Below are 19,480 nucleotides of genomic sequence, written 5' to 3' on the forward strand. Positions count from 1 at the left end.
GAGTTCCCTTAAAGGCAGTGGACAAGATGCTTTTGGTAAAGCTGCAAGGAAGCAGAATAACTCCATTTAATATTAAGTTTCTTAATTGGAAGTATAACTAAGGATATCTGCCAATGATTTGGCCCTATAAACTACAAAACTGTTACTGGTGAAAAAATGCCATCTGCTTTTTTTCACTACCAAAACTAAAACAGATGAAAATGTTAACCTTAAAAAATGCAGTAAGGGAAGAGGGGTTGAGGAATATTGGGAAATACATGTATTTGCTAAAAGCAAGCAGACTGACCCAGTATTAAATAATTAAGTTTATATTTAAAGAGACTTATGACAGCGTATATCTATTCATAGCAACACACTTAAATGGATATATCCACATTTTATCATCTAGCTTAAATTATCATGAATACAGACCTTTAAAATATGAAATTATGTGCTTTGATACACCATAATTTCATTTCATTTATATCATATGCAATGTAAAAATGTGTAGTCTTAACATATTTTCTCAAATCACATTTGCTTTGCATCCCTAAGTTTGAAAAATGAAACAGTTGGAAGCACAATTCATATACCTATAAACCAAAGAGGGGTACAGTTATAAATAATTATGTCAAGAAATGACAACTGTACTCTTTGTAGAAGCACAGATGAATAATTACAAAGCCGGGACACAATTAAGCAATTTTGACTGTCGTATTCTTGAGCTGTCTTTCTGATGTGAAATGCTGTCATGCCCAGAAACACACTTCACACTGGACAGGCATCTTCCACTTTGAGCTACACTTATGCCAGTGAAATGAGGTCATGGTCTGGTCATTAAACAAGCCTTCCTCCTCTGGCTCAATGCCTCTCATCCAGCCAGACTTCCCCAGTCTTTATTAAAAGCAGGCATGATACAATGTTCAATATTTTGACAAAAGAAAACATAAACATAACAGAAAAATGAAGTTTAGCTCACCTACATCGTGAGAAGGAATACTGCATTGTAACATTAAACTGTTTTCTAATAAATGATTGTATCTTTCCATAAGACAGTCATATCACAAACAGATGCATTTCCAACAAAAGATGAAATGAAGCAAAGCACAAGAAAGTGTAGTGTTCTGTTAAATAAAATAGGGAATAATGAAAGTAAAAAAATTTATACAAAATAAAATATTTATGACTCAGTGATGACTGGTGATTGCTAGATACTTTCGCATTTGAGTAAACACAAACTAGTCAGATGGAAATTTCTTGCTTTTATTCTCATTTTGTGTATTTTTTTTCTTGGTGGGGTATTTTACTCTCCCAAGTATTTCATGTCAAGACTAAAATGAAAACAACTTCCCACATCACAGCCTCTTTAGATCATCAGTCTGCCTTTTATGCTGAATAAGCCACACCATCTTCTGCTTATCATAATGGGGGAAAAAAAGACAGGTAAATTAGGATTTTTTGTTCATTTGTTGTTTTTAGGAGCTTTTTCCTGAAAAAGCAGGTCTGAAAGGTCCACTGTTGTTACTAAATCTGGCAGAAGATTTTCATGTGGCATCCACCAACATAAATACTAATCACTGCATCTCCATTCTCGGTAAGCATAGGCTGACCCTGTGCCTGCTACCTTAGGTGAAAGATAAAAAAGACAAAATTATTAGGAAGTTGATTATCACCAAGGTCTTATATATCACTATGTCAACTTATTAAGGAGTTTTTCTGATGACCAATACTGGATATGCTGCAATCTTCCTCTGAGTTTGGATCAAGGTGTAATCTCTAACTAGTTTCAGAAAGCTTAAAATATATTACCAGTACCTGCCTGTTAAATCTGGCTGAAGCTGGTCAAAAATATTGACAGCTATGTGGGAGGGGAGCTGATGAACAGAGAAGACAGGAAATAGGAAGGCTAGAGAATAAAAACCCATTATGTATGCAATGTATAACACATGACAGAACTCAAAAGTACAGTTATTGTGCACATCATCTTTGTGATTTATGGAGGAATGCTGCTGGCTGTGGTCTTCAGGCAGAGCTGTCAATGGCTGTACACACACTTAGCTGCATTTCAAAGCATATATGCAGAGAAAATTCTGAGTCTTCTCAGACATAGAAAGAGTTTGCATGCATGTGTACTGTAAGCATTAATATCCTAGGAAATAAGCACAAATTCTAAACAATTTGGAGCGCTTTACAATACTTGCATCAAATTTAATATTTATTTTAAATTAGCCACTTCTGTGATATGTATATAATACTGTATGATGAGGGTAATTTTGTAGCACCTTAAGAAGCATTAATTCATGCCATAAAAATAATTTACAATGATTTTACCATCAGTAATTTGTACTGAACCATTTATAAAGAAGAAAAAAACTCTTTAGTATGACAATAACAACAGTAAATTGGAGCCTTCTGCAAATTTTCTGAAATAAGTGTATGGTTTACCATAAGATTTAGTGGGTAAATAATTCAAAGCTATACAAAAGGTTCAATTGTAGATATAAAAGTTAAAGATGTTATCCCTAAATTTTTTAAGTAATTTACCCTTAGCTATTGACTTAAAAAGAAGTTTAATCCAGAAAAGTAACTTCAAATTTGAGAGACACTTTTTTTCTCTTACACTATTAAGTTGGATGCAATTCATGGAGTAGATTCTTAAATGAAAGATCTAACTGCTAGATAATTTTTTTAAATCTTCACCAGACCCAAAATCTGATTAGATAAGAAGAATTGTAAAAGATGACATACATATGCTACACCTAACACAGTTCAGCTGTTGCATTTGGCCAGATTCAAAGATGGTTTGCTGTGAATAGGATGTCTATCACAGCTTAAAAATAACTTATTCCATTCATTACATATGTAAAGCTGAAATAACTAAAGGCAGCGGTAAACAAAATATCAAAGCAATGTTTGTATTAGAACTGTTAACATTTTAGTAGTTATAAATTAATCAGTCTGAATTAATTTGTAATACACTGCAATTGTAGTCATGATAATGCATTTATCCTGCAACACTGTTATGCTACCAAACAGTGCATTTCCATAACCACTACATTATTATTCAGCATTATTGGAAATCTGCAATAAATTATTGATGGTATACTTTAGAGAAAAAGCAGCAAATAGAAAGCAAGTAGACTGAAAACTTGAGCAGCATTTCAAGAAAGATCTGCAGAACTAAAGCACTCTGAGCACACCACAGATTGCTGTTATCAGGTACTGATCAACAATGGAAAAAGAAGGCAAAGTGGAGAATTCACATTCTCATTCTGATTGCTTCAGCAGGATGCCCAGAGTTGATGGAAGGTGTATTAAATGCTCAGATTACTGAAACTGTCTCACTGATGCTGTCAACGTTTATTAGCAGGACACCACGTTAAGTAACATCATACAAAATTAGAATCAACTAGTTCATAAAAGCCAGTAAACACCACAGGTGTGAGAGCTCTGTAATAGAAGCTTAATACAAAAGGCAGGGGACAACTTGACAGAAAAAATTGCATTCTTTCACAAAAGTATGCCACACAGTTTTTACATTTCATTGGACAGGGTAAAAATATTCTTTTAAGCTCAGTGACACATATTAGTTACTTTGGTATGTGAAACAGAGGTTGAAACCAGAAATTTGATAACATGGCCACAGCCCATTAGACAGGTACCTGTAAATTTCTACATTTAAACACAGAAAAATTACTAAGGCTTTTGTCCCCCATCTGACCACATTTATCAGTCCTTTCATATGAAAGGTTTCACCTCTTTTTTTACCTTAGCAAAAGATGCAGCCAGGCTCTTGGAGTTATTTAAAAATAGTGTTAATGAATCATATAATTGTTCCCACTTTCATTTACTCTCCTACCTTCACTTCCCACTTTCATTTACTCTCCTACCTTCACATCCTTGGGCTTCACCACTTTCATGAAGGCACCTCTTATCAAGGCTTCCTCTCTCTCCCTCCTGGTTACTTTCCGAGTATCGAGAAATTTCAGGTTTGTCAATTTGTGCAGGACAAAATATCTGACAGATATCAAAATGCACACAGTTAAAATCCAGTAATGCACAAAGACATACTCACAGAATCGACGACTAAAAAAATGGCAGCCAAAAATAACAAGAGCCTTTGTTTCCTTTCCATATTCACCTTTTTCATGCAATGTAGCTTATGTGCAAGTTATAATACTTAATTTATTCTCTCAAAGGAAGCCAAAACCATTTACACTGGTGGATCAAACACAATAATCACCATGGACCTGTATGTTCTCTCTGTGTATGAGTGAGGTATAAAGCATACCAAGGAACAGAATAACTTGGAAATTGTTTTGCACTGCCTGTTTGGGAAAAGGAATTTTGAGTGATACCAAAGATTCCAACCCACACTGTGGGAGAAAATCAATCTGAGACATGGGAAATTGCCAGCCAAGTTCTCTGCAAGAATTCTTACCATTTCTGAACACTTCTTTGAATTTTTTATTATGTTTTCCTAAAAACACAATGATCAGCCTTTGGAAGGAGAACTCCAATTTGATCCCACCAGAGAGACAAGGTGACCTCACAGAATACAGATTCCAGCTCAGGATTAAGTGCAGAAGCACACATGGAGAGACTATTTATGAGAAATATATTTTAAGAATTCCGAGTTCTTATTAGGATTCATCAGTATTATATTCTATTTATCATTTCTACTAGAAGGGTAGCAGCTTTCTAGTCTCAGAAAAATACTACTAGCTTCTCGCTTGCGCAGGGAGAGAACAGGGCAGAGCAAAATCAAAGCAAGGCACAACCATGGCAAATCCAAATATCTAATCACCTCAAGTGCAAATCACTTGCATTTAGTCAACCAAATGCGAAGCAGACACTGCAAAGTGAGGGCAATATCAGACTTTTCCTGGCAGGGGGTAGAAAGGTGATGATAATGTTCCCCAGCCTAGCTGCTTTACATAAACCCCAAGTCAGTCAGAGAGCTCCTCATCACACTGATCCTCTCTGGCACTGGGAGGAAGAAATTAAAAAAATAGAAAACTCTGCATAACATTTTGAAAAAAAAAAACAAAAAACAAAAAAAAAAAAACCACTAAAAAAATTTTTGACAAAGTAAAAGTTTATCTTATGATACTGTTGTCAAAACCAGATAAACGTGAAAATTACTGGAACACTCCCCCTTCTAAAACCAAGCAAAATTTAATGGTGCAATAAAGCTTTCCATCAAGTACACCATTCCTCTGAAGCAACACCTTCATAAATTGTTAACAACTTAACTGACAATACTCAGTTCTGAAATTTTCAGACAATTGAAATGTGAATCCTCAATCTATGGCTCTCAATTATATCGGTAGAAGAAAAAAAGTCACTTCACAAACCAGAACATCTCCTAAGACCATTTTTTTAAACAACAGCTACAGACCTTTGAGACAGACACATTCTCAGACTCATTCCAGCTTTCCTGGCTGCCCTTCCAGTCCTCCCTGGCATTTTCCTGGCCCTTATCTTTCACTGGAGGAGAAGCTATCCATCTTGCATTACTGGCAGAAAAGCTCTGATGACAACAGATTCTTTCAAATGAAGACATGTACAGAAGGAAACAATATGTCAGGAGTGAAGAAGAGTGAAGCTAAAGATGAGTAAAGACACCCACTAAGTGTAGGGTGAGAAAAGATGAATATTCAGGTGAAGAAAACATCGGTATTAGAAAATCAGCAAATGTTTAATGATGGAATGAAATATGCCATTGAAAAGCAGGCTGCAACAAAAATGACAACAGAATAAGACAGCACTGTCATCTATGCTGACTTTGGATCACAGCCCTAATGTCAGTCTCTCAATCATTTCAAAAGAGCTTAAAATTATAATAGCATTCCTTGATACAAATGTATTTTTGTATTTTTAAGCCATCCTGACTGCATTTCAAAAAACAGAATTAGCACTAGTACTTGTCAGTTCCAGAAACAAAACCAAAAAACCCTACCCACACAAATTAAACATCAAACTACTCCACATGTCACAGGTTTGGGGTTGGTTCTTTTTTTCAAACTTGCACTCCTTAAGCAGAGCAAATACCAAAAAGTAGGTACCACAAATATTATCCCACTGGTAGAAGAAAGGTATATGTGCAATTAATTCTTTTAAAAGGTGATTCAAAATGTAATCTCATTTATTAATATTCTTTTTACTAAATGTGGGATAAAAGGTATCTATGCAATTTGAAAATAATGCAATACATTCATATTAAACAGCTGAAGAAAAACAGCAAGCTTCCTGGATATGTTTTAGCTAGAAACATGAAAATGCAGCTTCAATCTAAATGCAACACAAGTTTGCCATAAAAAAATACAGGAAAGGATTACCAAAGCCTGGGAATGAACACTCTACAATATCAATTCAACCCTTGTAAATTTAATCCAGGGTTATTTGTTGCACAAAATCTCTTTACTGTGATGTATGACTTAGTTACTAAGGTTATCACAGCAGTATCCTAAAGTTGCATAGTACATAAAACATTTCAGTTAACAATGCAGGGAGGTTAACTCCCACAGATAACCTACTATCAGAGGGTTAGACCAGATGACATGCCTCTGTCAGCTTCCAGGAGCTATTGATGGTTCAATCAGTTTGTTTTGAAGGCAAAGTACAACAAAAGGGCACTAAACTTATTCAAACTGTCAACAGGGACTATGGAATGTTGCTTGCAGGTAAGTAATTTTGGTTGTTTTAAGACTATTATCAAACACCAATGGCTGCAGAAAAAGACAGCTACTAATAACACAGAACACAGGCATCATAAAATACTTTATGGCAGGCATTGGGACCCATAAATTGCATGACACATTGCACCTGTTTCAGACTTGTAAAATCACTAGTTAAAAGCATACTGGTTAATGAAGAAAGATCCATCTAGTTTCTACATTTAGTTTAGAAAGGTTTATTTAGATTAGAATTTGGGGGGCAGGGTCTCCCTATTCCCCCTCCCCCTTTCTTTTTCTTAATAATTCAAAAACTTAGCTCCATGTGTTCTGAAACTGCTGTTACTGAGTTTCAACACCTTTGTTGTGGTGTGAAAAAAGGTTATTACCTTCAGTGTTGGGGATAAAGGTGAGATTCAAAGAGAGAAAAGTAAAAATTAGACACAACAGGAAGGTGCTTATAGATCCACTTATCATTGCCTGTAAACTGGTCATGTAATTCACAATGGATTAAAGAAATTACTTATTTAAGAAATGCTGCACCTTCCTTTGTTCAGAATCATCTCCCCCACCTTGACTCTTGGCATGGGTGCCATAATTGTCATGAAAATAAGCTCATAAAAGGTATTCATCATAGCAATAGGACGACTTAGATATGGAAAACAACTACAGAATATAAAATTTCATGTTATTTACATCTTAATTTAGTAAAAATTACAATAAAGATTAACAATTCATTTACCAATTATGTATGGGCTGCATGCAATAAGCATAATTTTAAGACTTTTCATAGAGACCTGCCAGGATATTGGGAAAAAAGGCACATTTGCAAACTCTTCCACTGACTCTTTAGTGAAAGACTATTGTAAGAACTAGATTCTGTATAGTATTCCAGTTTGTACTATAATTAACAGAAACTGGAACATAAAACTGTACTATATGCATCAATATTTAATTTTAAAACAAAAAAAATCTGCTTTGAAAAATTGAGAAATATTCGCCCACAAGAATGCAGAAGTCTCCAGCTCTACCTCTATCATACCTGCAACATGCTCTGTTTCAGAAAGTGTTTACCTTCATTTTTCTATGCTATTATATTTCCTTTCTTTAGCAATCACAGAACATAAATAATATGCCTATTTCAAACTTTGAAGGACTGATTATGCTCTCAGTCACATTATTATAAACTAGAAAAAATAAGTAATCTGAAGTTGGCTAAGTTAGATCAGCATTTAAATGGGGAAAGACAAAAAAAAAAAAAGAAACGAGAAGAATTGAAACCTGTTTATGACAGCAAAGTAGTGTCATAAACACTATGTTCTGTGATTGCTTCTTCTGCATCCTCAAACAGCATATAGCTGGCTACAGAATTTACTCTCTAACAAAAACATTTGTTAAATACACAGATAAGAAAGACAGGTCATAAACTTAAACCAGAAGAGAGGGCAGGATGTTGGCATGAGGTATGTTAGAGGATCACATGAGACCCTGAGCAGCCTTGGCTCTGTTTGGTGATGACCATGTAATTCTGAGGGGCTTGCAAGTCACATAGAAATCCACACCACCTCCCAGTATTTTAACATACTCTGCTCTTCTTCACTGTAGCAAACAACTCTGTGAGTTAGAAAAATCTTTCTCTATACATGTAACAGTAGTTACAGTTTCCACTTGATTCACTGTGTTAGTACAGACAAATTGGGCACTATGGACTTCAATTTATTTGGCTGAACAAAAACATGGTAATTGTTCTTGCTCGTGAACCCTTCCAGTGGCTAGTGATGGACCTTGTGTGGCCTTTTGATGTCTTCCAAGCACACTTTTCCTTCCAGGTACTGGTGAGATAACAAGCCTTCACTCAAACACTGAAGTAGCACTGGTTCATAGATTATAAAGATGTAAGGGAATAACCTAATCATCTAATTAAGTTCATAAAGAACATACACAGAATAACCACAGACTTCAATCCCTCCTGCTTAAAGAGAGCCTCAACAACATGCTCACTGGTACTCATCATTCCATATTAGCATTATTTTCATGACTGAATGAGGACTTCTAGCCTACTTCTACTTATTGAACATATATATTTATATCCCCATCCAAATACAAGACTATTTAAAATAGAAAAGCAAATTTTGTAGCAATTTAAAAAAAATAAATAAAACCACAGTAAAACAAAACAAAACTGCAAGAACACTGAAAATGCTAGGAGACCCATAATTTCTCACCATAAAAACTGTAGGATGGGAATAGCTGATTTAGCTTAAAAGTTAATCCATGCAAAACACATGCACTTCCTTTCTTGCTGTTATATCTTAAGAGGACTTCATAAGGTTATCATCATTTGCTCCCCCAGCCAAAGATAGCATATCTAGTACATGTACTTGTAAGCTAATTTAAAATAAACTCCAGCATTTGTTTCCACTTGCCCTTGTTTCCATGTCAACAGCATTTAATGAATGCATCATTCCAGGAAACGTCAATAAGGAGCAAAGAAGAATGAACAACCACTGAAAACTTCACACATGGCATGAATTCTTCACAATCATATTGCTTTAATGAAAATAGGTGAGGTCACCTGCAGGATTCACAAATGCTTTGTAATACATTGTGACCCAGATGAGTTTTCACAGTTCAGTAACACCACGTTTGAAGTTTTCTCTGCAAACAATGCACCCACAGGACTGACCAACTGAGAGTACAACAGAAGCAACCAGCAATTACTGTGTTGACTCCTGCTACTTTGATCTCTGGGTCATGACCTTTGTTTTCCTGCAATCTTCAAAGCAGAGATTGGAGACTAGGCTATTTTAGAGGACACTGTTTTGCAAGCTATTTTTCTGTGTTTCTTGCTTCGTATTGTAGCCAAAAGCTTTTAAATTTTCCTATCACCATTACATATTAGCTATTCTGCTTTCCCTTGCCCAAAATATACCTTTACAAAATATTAACACCCAAATACAGAAAGCTTCAATTACTTTAAGGAAAAAACCACAATAATGTTTCAGTATAAAATGTAGTTTTAATGTTAAACTAGAAAAGAGCCCTAGTACTGAAATTATAGAAATGGTATACCAATGGATCACCTGAAGAACCAGATCAGAATTTCTTGACCAAAAGCATACTTTTGTATATTTTCCAAGTATTTTTGATAAAACCTAGTTATTTTTGAAGTAAATAATATTACATTTAACCTCTGTTTTTATGATCATTGTGAATTACTGGAACTTGGATTTTTTAAAAAAAATATTTTCCACATTTTTTAACATTAGGATTTTGGGGGGTTAACAGATCTTTTCATTCAGATCTTCTAATTCAGTTTGTTGGAATTAGAAGATTAAGTAAAGCTTTGATTTCTAGCACCTTTCTCTTTCTGGTTGAGGAATTAAATAGCCTGAACTCTAATTGAACTCAGTAGGAACAAAATTAAAGCTCAATGAAAAATGAAGCTCTGGTTCCAATGGTCACTGCAAAAATTTACAAGTTCCCTTTCAGAACAAAATAAAGCCAGCTGAAGTTACGGAGAAGCACAATGTTTGCATAATTCAAGTTCTACATAATTCAACTTCACATGAAGGTAATCTTTTGATCGTTTCTGATAAATTTCTAAAAAAAAAAATTTTAGGAAATAAGTTATTTCAAGCCATTAAATAATGCTGAAACCGGAAGACAGAAGTTGTGTTCAAGATGCTTCAGAATGTTTATTGAAAACTCTGAATTAGCCACTCAGAGTAAAATGAGAAGGGCAGTTGTAATCAGTTCCATCATGTAGGTGATATACATTCCCCCAAAGACAGGCAGATAGATCGATTGATCGAGCCATGGGTTTGGGTTTTGAATCTAAAACTGTGTAGCAAATACATTTCATATAATGCAACAAATAATAACGGAAAAGGATCAGGAAACTTTCATTATAGCAGCAGAACCATAAATCATTCAACTAATTAGAAGCCCATTCTTCTTTCTTAAAAGTACTTCAATCAACCTAGTTTATATGGAAAAAAACACCCAGGGTTTTGAAAAATTGAGAGGAAAGAAATTGGAAGCAATGTTGTAGTTTCTAGCAAATATATAAATAGAATCCCTTCACACTTTGACATAGTGGTTTACCACTATGTGACCTAAAACTACCTTGACCTCTCCGAAATCAACATTTTTGCATTGAAATGAAACAAGGGACATGCTTGTTTTGATGTATGGCCCTGTGACATATTATAAATATTACATCACATAACCACAGAGGATGTCAATCAATAAGGAAATCTTTCAGAGAGCACTAAATGAACCATGGGTTCTTGCCTCTGAATGGCTCCTTTAACATACTACTTTTGCTTAAATGATTAATAGGAGACATATTGTCAGAAAACATACTTAAAGTGAAAAACAGTAAACTGTAGAAATATCATTCATTTTTTAAGCAATTTTCTAGAGCACATGTCACATAAATTTACATAGAGACAGCACTATTATAGTCTTGTAAGCTGGATAGTAGGCATACCTTCCACTTAAGTGTGAAAGCAATGGGAAAATATTTTATTAAACCTAGGCTGCTCTACTCCATGAAAACCAAAATGCTAAGCTGGATTCAAAAGTGGAATCATTAACAGGTGAAAATGTGATAACCTAGAAATCCTTCTCAAAAATTTGAAACAAACTAAAAAGTACATGTGCACATCTGGGACAGTTGTGCTGCTGTTTAACCTTCACCATTTCTGAATGCAACAAATTCAAGCCTATAAATTCCCCATAAAACTGCTTTTAGTCTTCTCAACTTTGTATTGTTTTATCCTAACTCCTAGAGCACAGTTTGGATTACCTGAAAATAAGATCAGAGTTTATTATATAAATTATGAATACTGTGAATGATCCTAATAAGCAAGCTCAGGCTTTGCAAGGCAAGGTGACCAGCACTACTTGGCTCCAACTTGCTTCCAAATGCTGTTTGGAGCCAATGTGAAAAGTGACAGCACACAGGGACTGAAATAATGCCTCAGATGGTAGCAAGGAAAAATACATCTAATGTCTTTTTTTTTCCCCTGCATAACCAATGTTTCACCTCTCTTAAGATTGTAGCTCTGAAAATTACATCACTTAGCAGACATTCCATAAGTTATGGATCTGTACTCATAACCATCATCACTTTTGAGTATTTCTGGGGGTTTTTTTAATAATCCTTACAACTTTTAGCAATGTTTCAGTTGGACTTATAGTATTTTATCAAGTCTTCATATTAAATTTCAGGTGATATCTTGTGTAATCCAGCTCATTGACATTACATTATAAAGACAGTTTGGGGTTTTTTTATTGGAATGTAACTGCTCTGAGTGAAGCAGCACAATATAGGAGGAGTGATTTATTCTGTGTTAATAGTGCCTTGATAACTACAGTAGAACCAACTTAGCACCATATCAAACATGAGCAGAAGACAAGGCAACTGGCTACCTCAGTGGAATGACTTTTTTTTTTACATTTTTTTTAATCACCTTTCACCCTTAATGTATGCAAACCTTGCCTTAAAGACGGAAATGCCATGAGTAGGGGTATGTGATACTCACGTTCAGGAAATCCTGTGCACACCTGCTCAACTCAGACATGTGCTATACAGCACTGAAATGTTTCTTGAAACAGGGTTCCTGAGTATGACCTCACTGAAATGGGGGCTACTCAAATTCCCAGGTGTTTCATGGCAGAATGTTACAATGCTTTCAGAACAGAGTAGATGCTTGTTTGAGACTCTGGGTTGATTTTAATTTAGCATTTTTCCAGTAGTAAAACAAAACTTTCATGCCTTAACACATCTACAAATGAAAACACTAACCTGTATCTTTGGTAGTCATCTTCATCCTTTTCTTTGCAGACCAGTTCATTTGGGCAAGCAATGTTTCCAAGCAAACTGAGATACTGTAATGAGGGCACAACTTCAGCCAAATGGTCCAAAAGGCTTTCTAATTCTGTTATGTGTCAAAGGTAGTGGGTTAAGGCTTCAATGACATTAATGAAAAAAGCATTTGGAGTTGCATCACTGCTGATTTAAACATACATTTCAATAACTGACAATCAAATTTAGTATGGCATTCAGGAAAATGTCACATTAATTGTTCCAAGGGCAAACAGGGATAAACTTCAGTCAGTTTTTTGGCATGGAATGAAAGAATTAGGCTGTTTTGTCATTCTTTTCTCCTCCTTTCTTTCCTAGGTGGTTCACTACAAAACATTAAAACTTTGACAAAATGATGGATGCTGTGTGGTAAAATGGCTAGCAATTGCTGGAGCCATGAAACTTTTCCAGCATGGAAACAAACAGTTAGTTTCACAGCACATTCATCACTAATATATTCAGTCCACTGGAAAATGAGTTTAAAAAAAAAAAAGAAAAAGAAAAAAGTCAAACCACAACAACCCAGGTTCACTCCCAGCATATAAACGCTTTGAGTGTCACAGCAACACATTTGTAACTACTCAATTAGGATATGCCAATTAATGCTTTACTAAGTGCAACTTAAAGACTTCGGTGTTACAAATACTTTATATATGGAGTTTTAAAGTCTTGTAAAGCATAACATTTTTCATTAAAAGAGCCTCATATTTTGATGTTCATGGGGCTTTTTAACTTAACTGTATTTCTCGGAACATAAATAAGAAGGGTACACCTTCATTATTGTAAACCTGAATAAAACAAACAAGCAAACAAAGGTTAAATTGTCTTTAACCACTGCAGTACTGGAAATCACACGTTTGGATTAAGCCTAAGAATAATATTCAACCATTTGCACCTCAATTTGTTAATTGATCAAATAATTATTTTGATGTTATGGTCTAGTATGACAATATCTAAGACTTGAAATATACATTCTAATTTACTTCAATTTACATACAAAATATTGGTGTGATTCTTAAAAGATATGCCATGCATGTGTGTGTGAAAAGTTTCCAATATTTAAAAATCAACTGGCTTAAACAAGAGTAATAATTATTCAAAACCATTAAAGGATATTTCATTGCTCTGTTTTTATTCCCTCCTGCTGTTAGAGACAAACTATTGTTTTAAATCCTCAGTTCACTTTTGTTGCTATTATTTATACTTGATTTATGTGTTTCTGTTATCTTTGTTATTTTTAGCTGATGGAATTTACTTTATTTCTTCACCCCAATATCTTAAGGGCAACAGAAGCAATACAGAATGGAGAAAACAGCTTCATTGTTAAAAATGTGGCCTGCATTTTGTAAGCCTGAAATTTTAGTTTATTTCCAAACACACATGAAGATCATGCCAACAATTACTAATTATAATATACTGAAATCAATGTGTCTACACTCATAGTCAATGTTCTGTTCCATAAAATCTAAGGAGTCGTACTTAAATATTTTGTATGAGTGAGGAAAATGAGGGTTTGAAATAAGGTCTACTAATTAATTGAAAAGATAGGAATGCTAACTTTTAATTTGGCTATGCCACATTACAGAATGCTTTATACCAGTAATTAATCTACCAAACCCCAAGAAAAAATTATCTTTTTGTAGCACCATATGATTTGTTAGCTAGGACCAATTACCAATCCGAACTTGTTGCTCATTTTCATACCTGGACCTTAAGCTCACACATAAACTTTTTCATGGCTCTTTCAGGAAGTATGTGACTGTGATGGGAAACTCACAAACTGTTTTTCCACACATGTTCAAGTGTGGAAAAGGCTTTTTAAAAGTTTCCAAAGGCTGTTAGAGAAGTGCTTGAACCTGGCACCCTCCCTCAGCCAGGAGCAACACTTAATTTCTCCCAGGATTGCTTAAGTCGCAAAAAGGCTCCCTGAGAGAAATAGTTTATTATTACAAAAGACAGTTATTGCCATAACAGCAATCACACACAGGAGGTTAGCTATTGCAAGGCTTTGATTGTATCTGGTAATTTCCTATCAAAAGGAAAAAAAAAAACCTCCTAAAAATAACACCCCAACAACAACAAAAAAAAAAAAAAAAAAAAAAAAAAAAAACAAGCTAATTCAAATTTTTTTCTTCTTTTATGAAGTAAACATGCAGGACTTTTGCTTCCCAGTTCAGCAGATTTCTTCTGTATTTCTTGTGCAAAAGCTGTTCTCCCCAGAAGTTTGCTGAATGTGGAGCATGACATGAAAATACAGCCTTCAAGGCAAATAGCAAAATGTACTTAGAAATGTAGTGAAGAGCAGTGCCAGCCTAGATAGGCAAAAAGTGTAAGACTACACCTCAAAAGCCTATGGAAAGCAACACAGAGAGACACCATATTCACCAAGAATTTTAGGTAAATAACAGAAGTTGATAATCTGCATTTCAAAAATCTAAATCTCCCAAATTTGGAAATTCGTGTCCAGATTCTAATATCTCATATCTAAACCCTGAGAGTTTATTTTCAGATGCAAAAACATGCCCTAAAAAGTATTTCAGGCAAGAGAATTAGCAGTTATATCATAAAGAAAATAATTAATTTTTCTCTTCTTTAGGACTTAGATATCTTTTCTTATCCCTCTTAAAAACAAAATGCAAGGTACAGATTGATTTTCCAAGAAGCCTCATCCACCTAACAGCACAGTTATTTTTTACAAAGCATATACCAAAAAAATATGATATCCTGTTAAAATTCTCATGATTAAGTATTTCTCAGAAATGACTCATAAGTCATGGTGCACTTCTAGTGTAGTGTTTAGTTAATTAGCATGTCAAATACTTATTTAAATCACAATACTGGAACTATATGATGCCACCAAAAGCATTATGTCTTTCTAAAACAATGCTAGAAAAATATGCAGAGAGAAAATCAAAGCAAATCTGAAATTTTATTGCCAGCTTCCTTTCTATGGTTTATTGTTGCAATCCAAGCAGTGCCATATTGGTGCAATCACAGCCAAAGAGCTGCAAAATCCTGCTGTGCCACTTCTAAGACCAATTTCAGCTCCATTCTCTCCAAAAAAGAAAACCCACAATTAAATACATGGACACTGCTAGTGAAAATGTATTTATTTATTTAGAGCTCTGTAAAAAAAGCTCTGGACTGATCTGTCTAAAGTCAGTGTCACTGATCACCAGGTGAATATGTAACAGTGATGCAAACACACTATAGTCTACCACTTGAAAAATGGTTTAAAGCACTGCTGTTGTGGTAATTAAAAAGCCTTAGTGTAGTAATCCATCTCCTAATTCAAGTGTTATCATTATCAATCTATTAATGTCTCTCTTTCTAACAGAAATCAAACAAAAAAAACTCTAAGAATCAAAATTTTTAAATCATCAGCTCTACAGCTCAAAAGCAATAATATTCTCAGGAATTATACAGCAATAGTTTCCTCCAAAAATGTAACCTGGTCTTCAGGAACAATTAACAGAAACGCACTGAACATACCTTAAAATTTCATCCAAAGGAGTGTACTTATTTCTTGCACTATTTCTACTTTCAAATTAGGGAAACATTCAAAAGAACTGGGTATCTCTCACAGATGAAGTTTTTACAGCCCCTTCAGACTGTTACAATGTGCACACCACACGTGCCTATTTAGGCTGTTCACAAGCAGACATACACACAAGAATACACAACCTCTTCACCGGATTTTCCGTTCAGACAGACAAATGCTGCCAGCAACACTGAGACAGTAGTAATAGATTTATTTGGAAAAATACAATACTATGATGGGTCCAGTTTAGCTGTAGAGCAATACAATTTCTTGCAAGTTTCATGGAGCCAAAAACATCCTACAAACAGGCATGTTCTGACTTGCCTGTTTTCACTCTCTCTCTCTCTCTCATACTCAACGTCACTGTTTTTGAGGCTCTCTCAAAGGCAGAAAGAACAAGCAAGAGTCCAAAGCAAATGATCCGTCTTCTTTCTCTGGCTAAGAATTAACTGCCTGTGCAAGCTTGTAGCATTTTAATTTGTTTATTTTGTAGAAAATCTTGTAGCCTGGACTAAAATTCTAGTGGCTAGCAAGGACTAGCCACTTAGCCAGGACTATGTCCCCTTTCAAACCATTCAAGAATTATTCCCAGGGAATATTACATTTGCACAAGGAAAAAGTTGTGAACTCTGAGTGGATAGTGCCACTTTGTCAATTTTAGGAGAACTTCACAAGCAGGGACAGTCATTTTCATGCTAAGCTGTGTCTTTTGGCAGCAAGCATAGCAAAAGACTATTCTGTTACACTTCTAAGAGATTGAGTGGATTCACACAGAAACTATTGCATGATATCTTACAGGTTCCTGTATTCCAGACTTCTGTGTTCTTCTGTATTCTCTAGCTGTGTCTTTTCTGCATATTTCCAGGGCAGAGACACTGCATGAACCCTTTATGGAGAGTAATATAAGGGTCAGATGCTTTAGGTACAGAGCACTAATGCTGGCCATCCCCAACACCATAGCCTTTCTTCCTTCCTTACCACCATTACTGGTGTAACCATATTCAGGAAAAACTGCAGGTCAAGCCCATGCAGAAACATAATCCATGCTAATTTTCTAAATTTATTTATTCTGTCTAAGAAAACTTACACATTTCCTATCTCACTATACAATTACTTTTTACCTATAGTTTGACATATACAAGAGAATCTGGGATTTCTTTCTATCAACTTTTTGTCTACTAGCAATTCTTTTTACTAGTCACACACTCAAATACAGAAAAGTAACCACTCTTGTTCTCTCTCTCAGTGCTTTCCAAGTTGCTCCACCATTATATTTCAAAAAGTCATTCCACTTCCCCAAAAGAACTGCAGAAGAACTTTCCATGTTAGTGAACTTCATTGACTACAACTTTTGGAACTTCTTGGAAGCAAGGAGACACAGTAAAGAACAACCAGCATACAGTCAAAATATTTCTAAAATATGTACATGAGAATATCAGGAATATCATGCAGAATTCCAGATCATCACATAGAAAGTCCCAAAACTGTCATTCAAAAGTTTTCTGCCAACTAATCATCTGTCATGAAGTTGCTGCAATCAACACAACATTAAAAAAGCTGGGTAACATTTCTACGAGAGTCATAAATGAGCAAGATCCTTATATTTATTCCCAGCTGAAACATTTGCTTCAATTAAATTTATCACAAACATGATGTAGCAATCACAAGCTGTTCCACACACAAATAGCCTTGAATCAGAAGTTACCAATTCTCCTCTGAATGTAGTATGAAAAGATCTTTGCCACCTGAACGCTTTTCCATTAGAATGTGCTAGGTCTTCAAGGTTGGATAACCACAGAAATAGCTTTCAATATGCAAGTATACATCTCCCTCTTCTCTGTGTGCAATAGGATGTCACACACAGTCATTTTTATGCCACATTCTGGCTTGAACCCTATCTGGGAGGGAGATAGGACCTCGAGATAAGGCCTTGCTCACTGACTTTGAAACCACTTTGCTCAAGAAGAAAAAGGTCCAGAGTGGATGGCAATTAACTAAGTCCATACATCTCATGGAGAGCTTCCTGCATACTGAATATATGGGGAAAAAAAATCCCATTCTGCCTGCTGGAGCAGCATTAGTTTTCTTTATGTAGCTGGAGTTGCCAGTGCTTTTAAAGGCACTTTAGAATCCCCATGGTTCCAGATTTGAAGACCACATTTCAAGGTTATTAAGTAACAAATCATCACAAAGATGAAAATAAAGTAGCAGATCACAATTTTTAGAAAAATTTCTGATATCTGCAGCTCAACTCCTGCAATCACTGCTGTAGAACAGCATAAGGAATCACCTGGATTATGGACTACTTCTCTCTTCCATTGATGTATGGAAGGTGCATGGCAGACTACTTCTCTCTTCCATGATGGCATTCACGACTTAGTTTTTAGGTCGGAAAATGAATAAAAAATAATCTTTTCCAGAAGAAAGATTCTTGCCTTATTAGGTACAGAAGTTCTCTAACAAGCCACACAGATTTCACTAAATCCACAGCTGTGGTGTGGAGAGCTCAGAAGTCTATGCAGGAAGAATTCTTACTGTTTCAGTTGTTTGTTTAGAGGGAATGGGGAACCCATGCATAATAGGAGACAATTTGTATGTTTAAAGTATTCACTCAATCTAAACACCAAGTCTTCAGCAGTTAATATAATGAGATTCTGGTCAGACTGGAACTTCTGTGTCTTCAGGCACTTAAGGACAATTTAGGAACAAGCACAGAGGCAAAATAAATTACAATCTATAGTTTTGGGGATAAGCAAATCTGTAACTATTAGAGATTATTATGAGACCTGTGTGAAGACAAATTATTCCAGAAGTCCTTACTGGTATGTTGCTCAGTTGAGTTGTTGTTAATACATGCTGCTTTCAAAGACTGAAGAACATATCTAATCTGTTAACCTAAATCTGAATCAGCTTCTCTTGCCATAAGAAATGTACATACCATTATGGACATTCTGCCTGGTTCTAGATTTCCCATGGTATGAAATAGTTTGTTTTTTTCTCTAAACCATTCAAAACCTAGATATAGGTTCAATTTTAAAACCACAGAATAAGCTAGTTGGAAGGGACCCATCAGGATGGCTAAGTTGAATTCCTGGCCCTGCACAGGACATCCCCAATTGTCATACGCTGTGTCTGAGAGCACTGTCCAATTCCTCCATGGGCCCTGTCAGCCTTGGTGCTGTGTCCACTGCCCTGGGGAGCTGTTCCAGTGCCCAGCAACCCTCTGGTGAAGAACCATTTCCTGATATCCAACCTAAACTTCCCCTGTCGCAGCTTCAGGATGTTTTCTCAAGTCTTACTGGACTAAGTAGAGAAATGCAGTTTTACTACAAAGAATCACAGATCTGGTTCATTATCAGACTTGTCTGTTTAGAAATGAGGCAGCGAACAACTTCTAATTTTCAGCAT

At 35.4% G+C, this 19,480-nt stretch overlaps 1 protein-coding gene across 1 annotated transcript in view; it reads right to left on the bottom strand.

Moving 5' to 3' along the window:
• LRMDA (leucine rich melanocyte differentiation associated) overlaps positions 1–19,480 on the bottom strand; it is a 607,211-nt gene that overhangs the window by 243,274 nt on the left and 344,457 nt on the right. Inside the window, exons 4-5 of the mRNA XM_041476220.1 lie at positions 12,472–12,611; positions 3,876–3,996 (exon numbers count right to left, since the gene is read on the bottom strand). Of these exons, the coding sequence (XP_041332154.1) occupies positions 3,876–3,996; positions 12,472–12,611 (261 nt within the window). The remainder of the gene's footprint in view (positions 1–3,875; positions 3,997–12,471; positions 12,612–19,480) is intronic.

Source organism: Pyrgilauda ruficollis, unplaced genomic scaffold (assembly GCF_017590135.1).
Source record: "Pyrgilauda ruficollis isolate IOZ18807 unplaced genomic scaffold, ASM1759013v1 scaffold11, whole genome shotgun sequence".
Taxonomy (NCBI): Eukaryota; Metazoa; Chordata; class Aves; order Passeriformes; family Passeridae; genus Pyrgilauda; species Pyrgilauda ruficollis.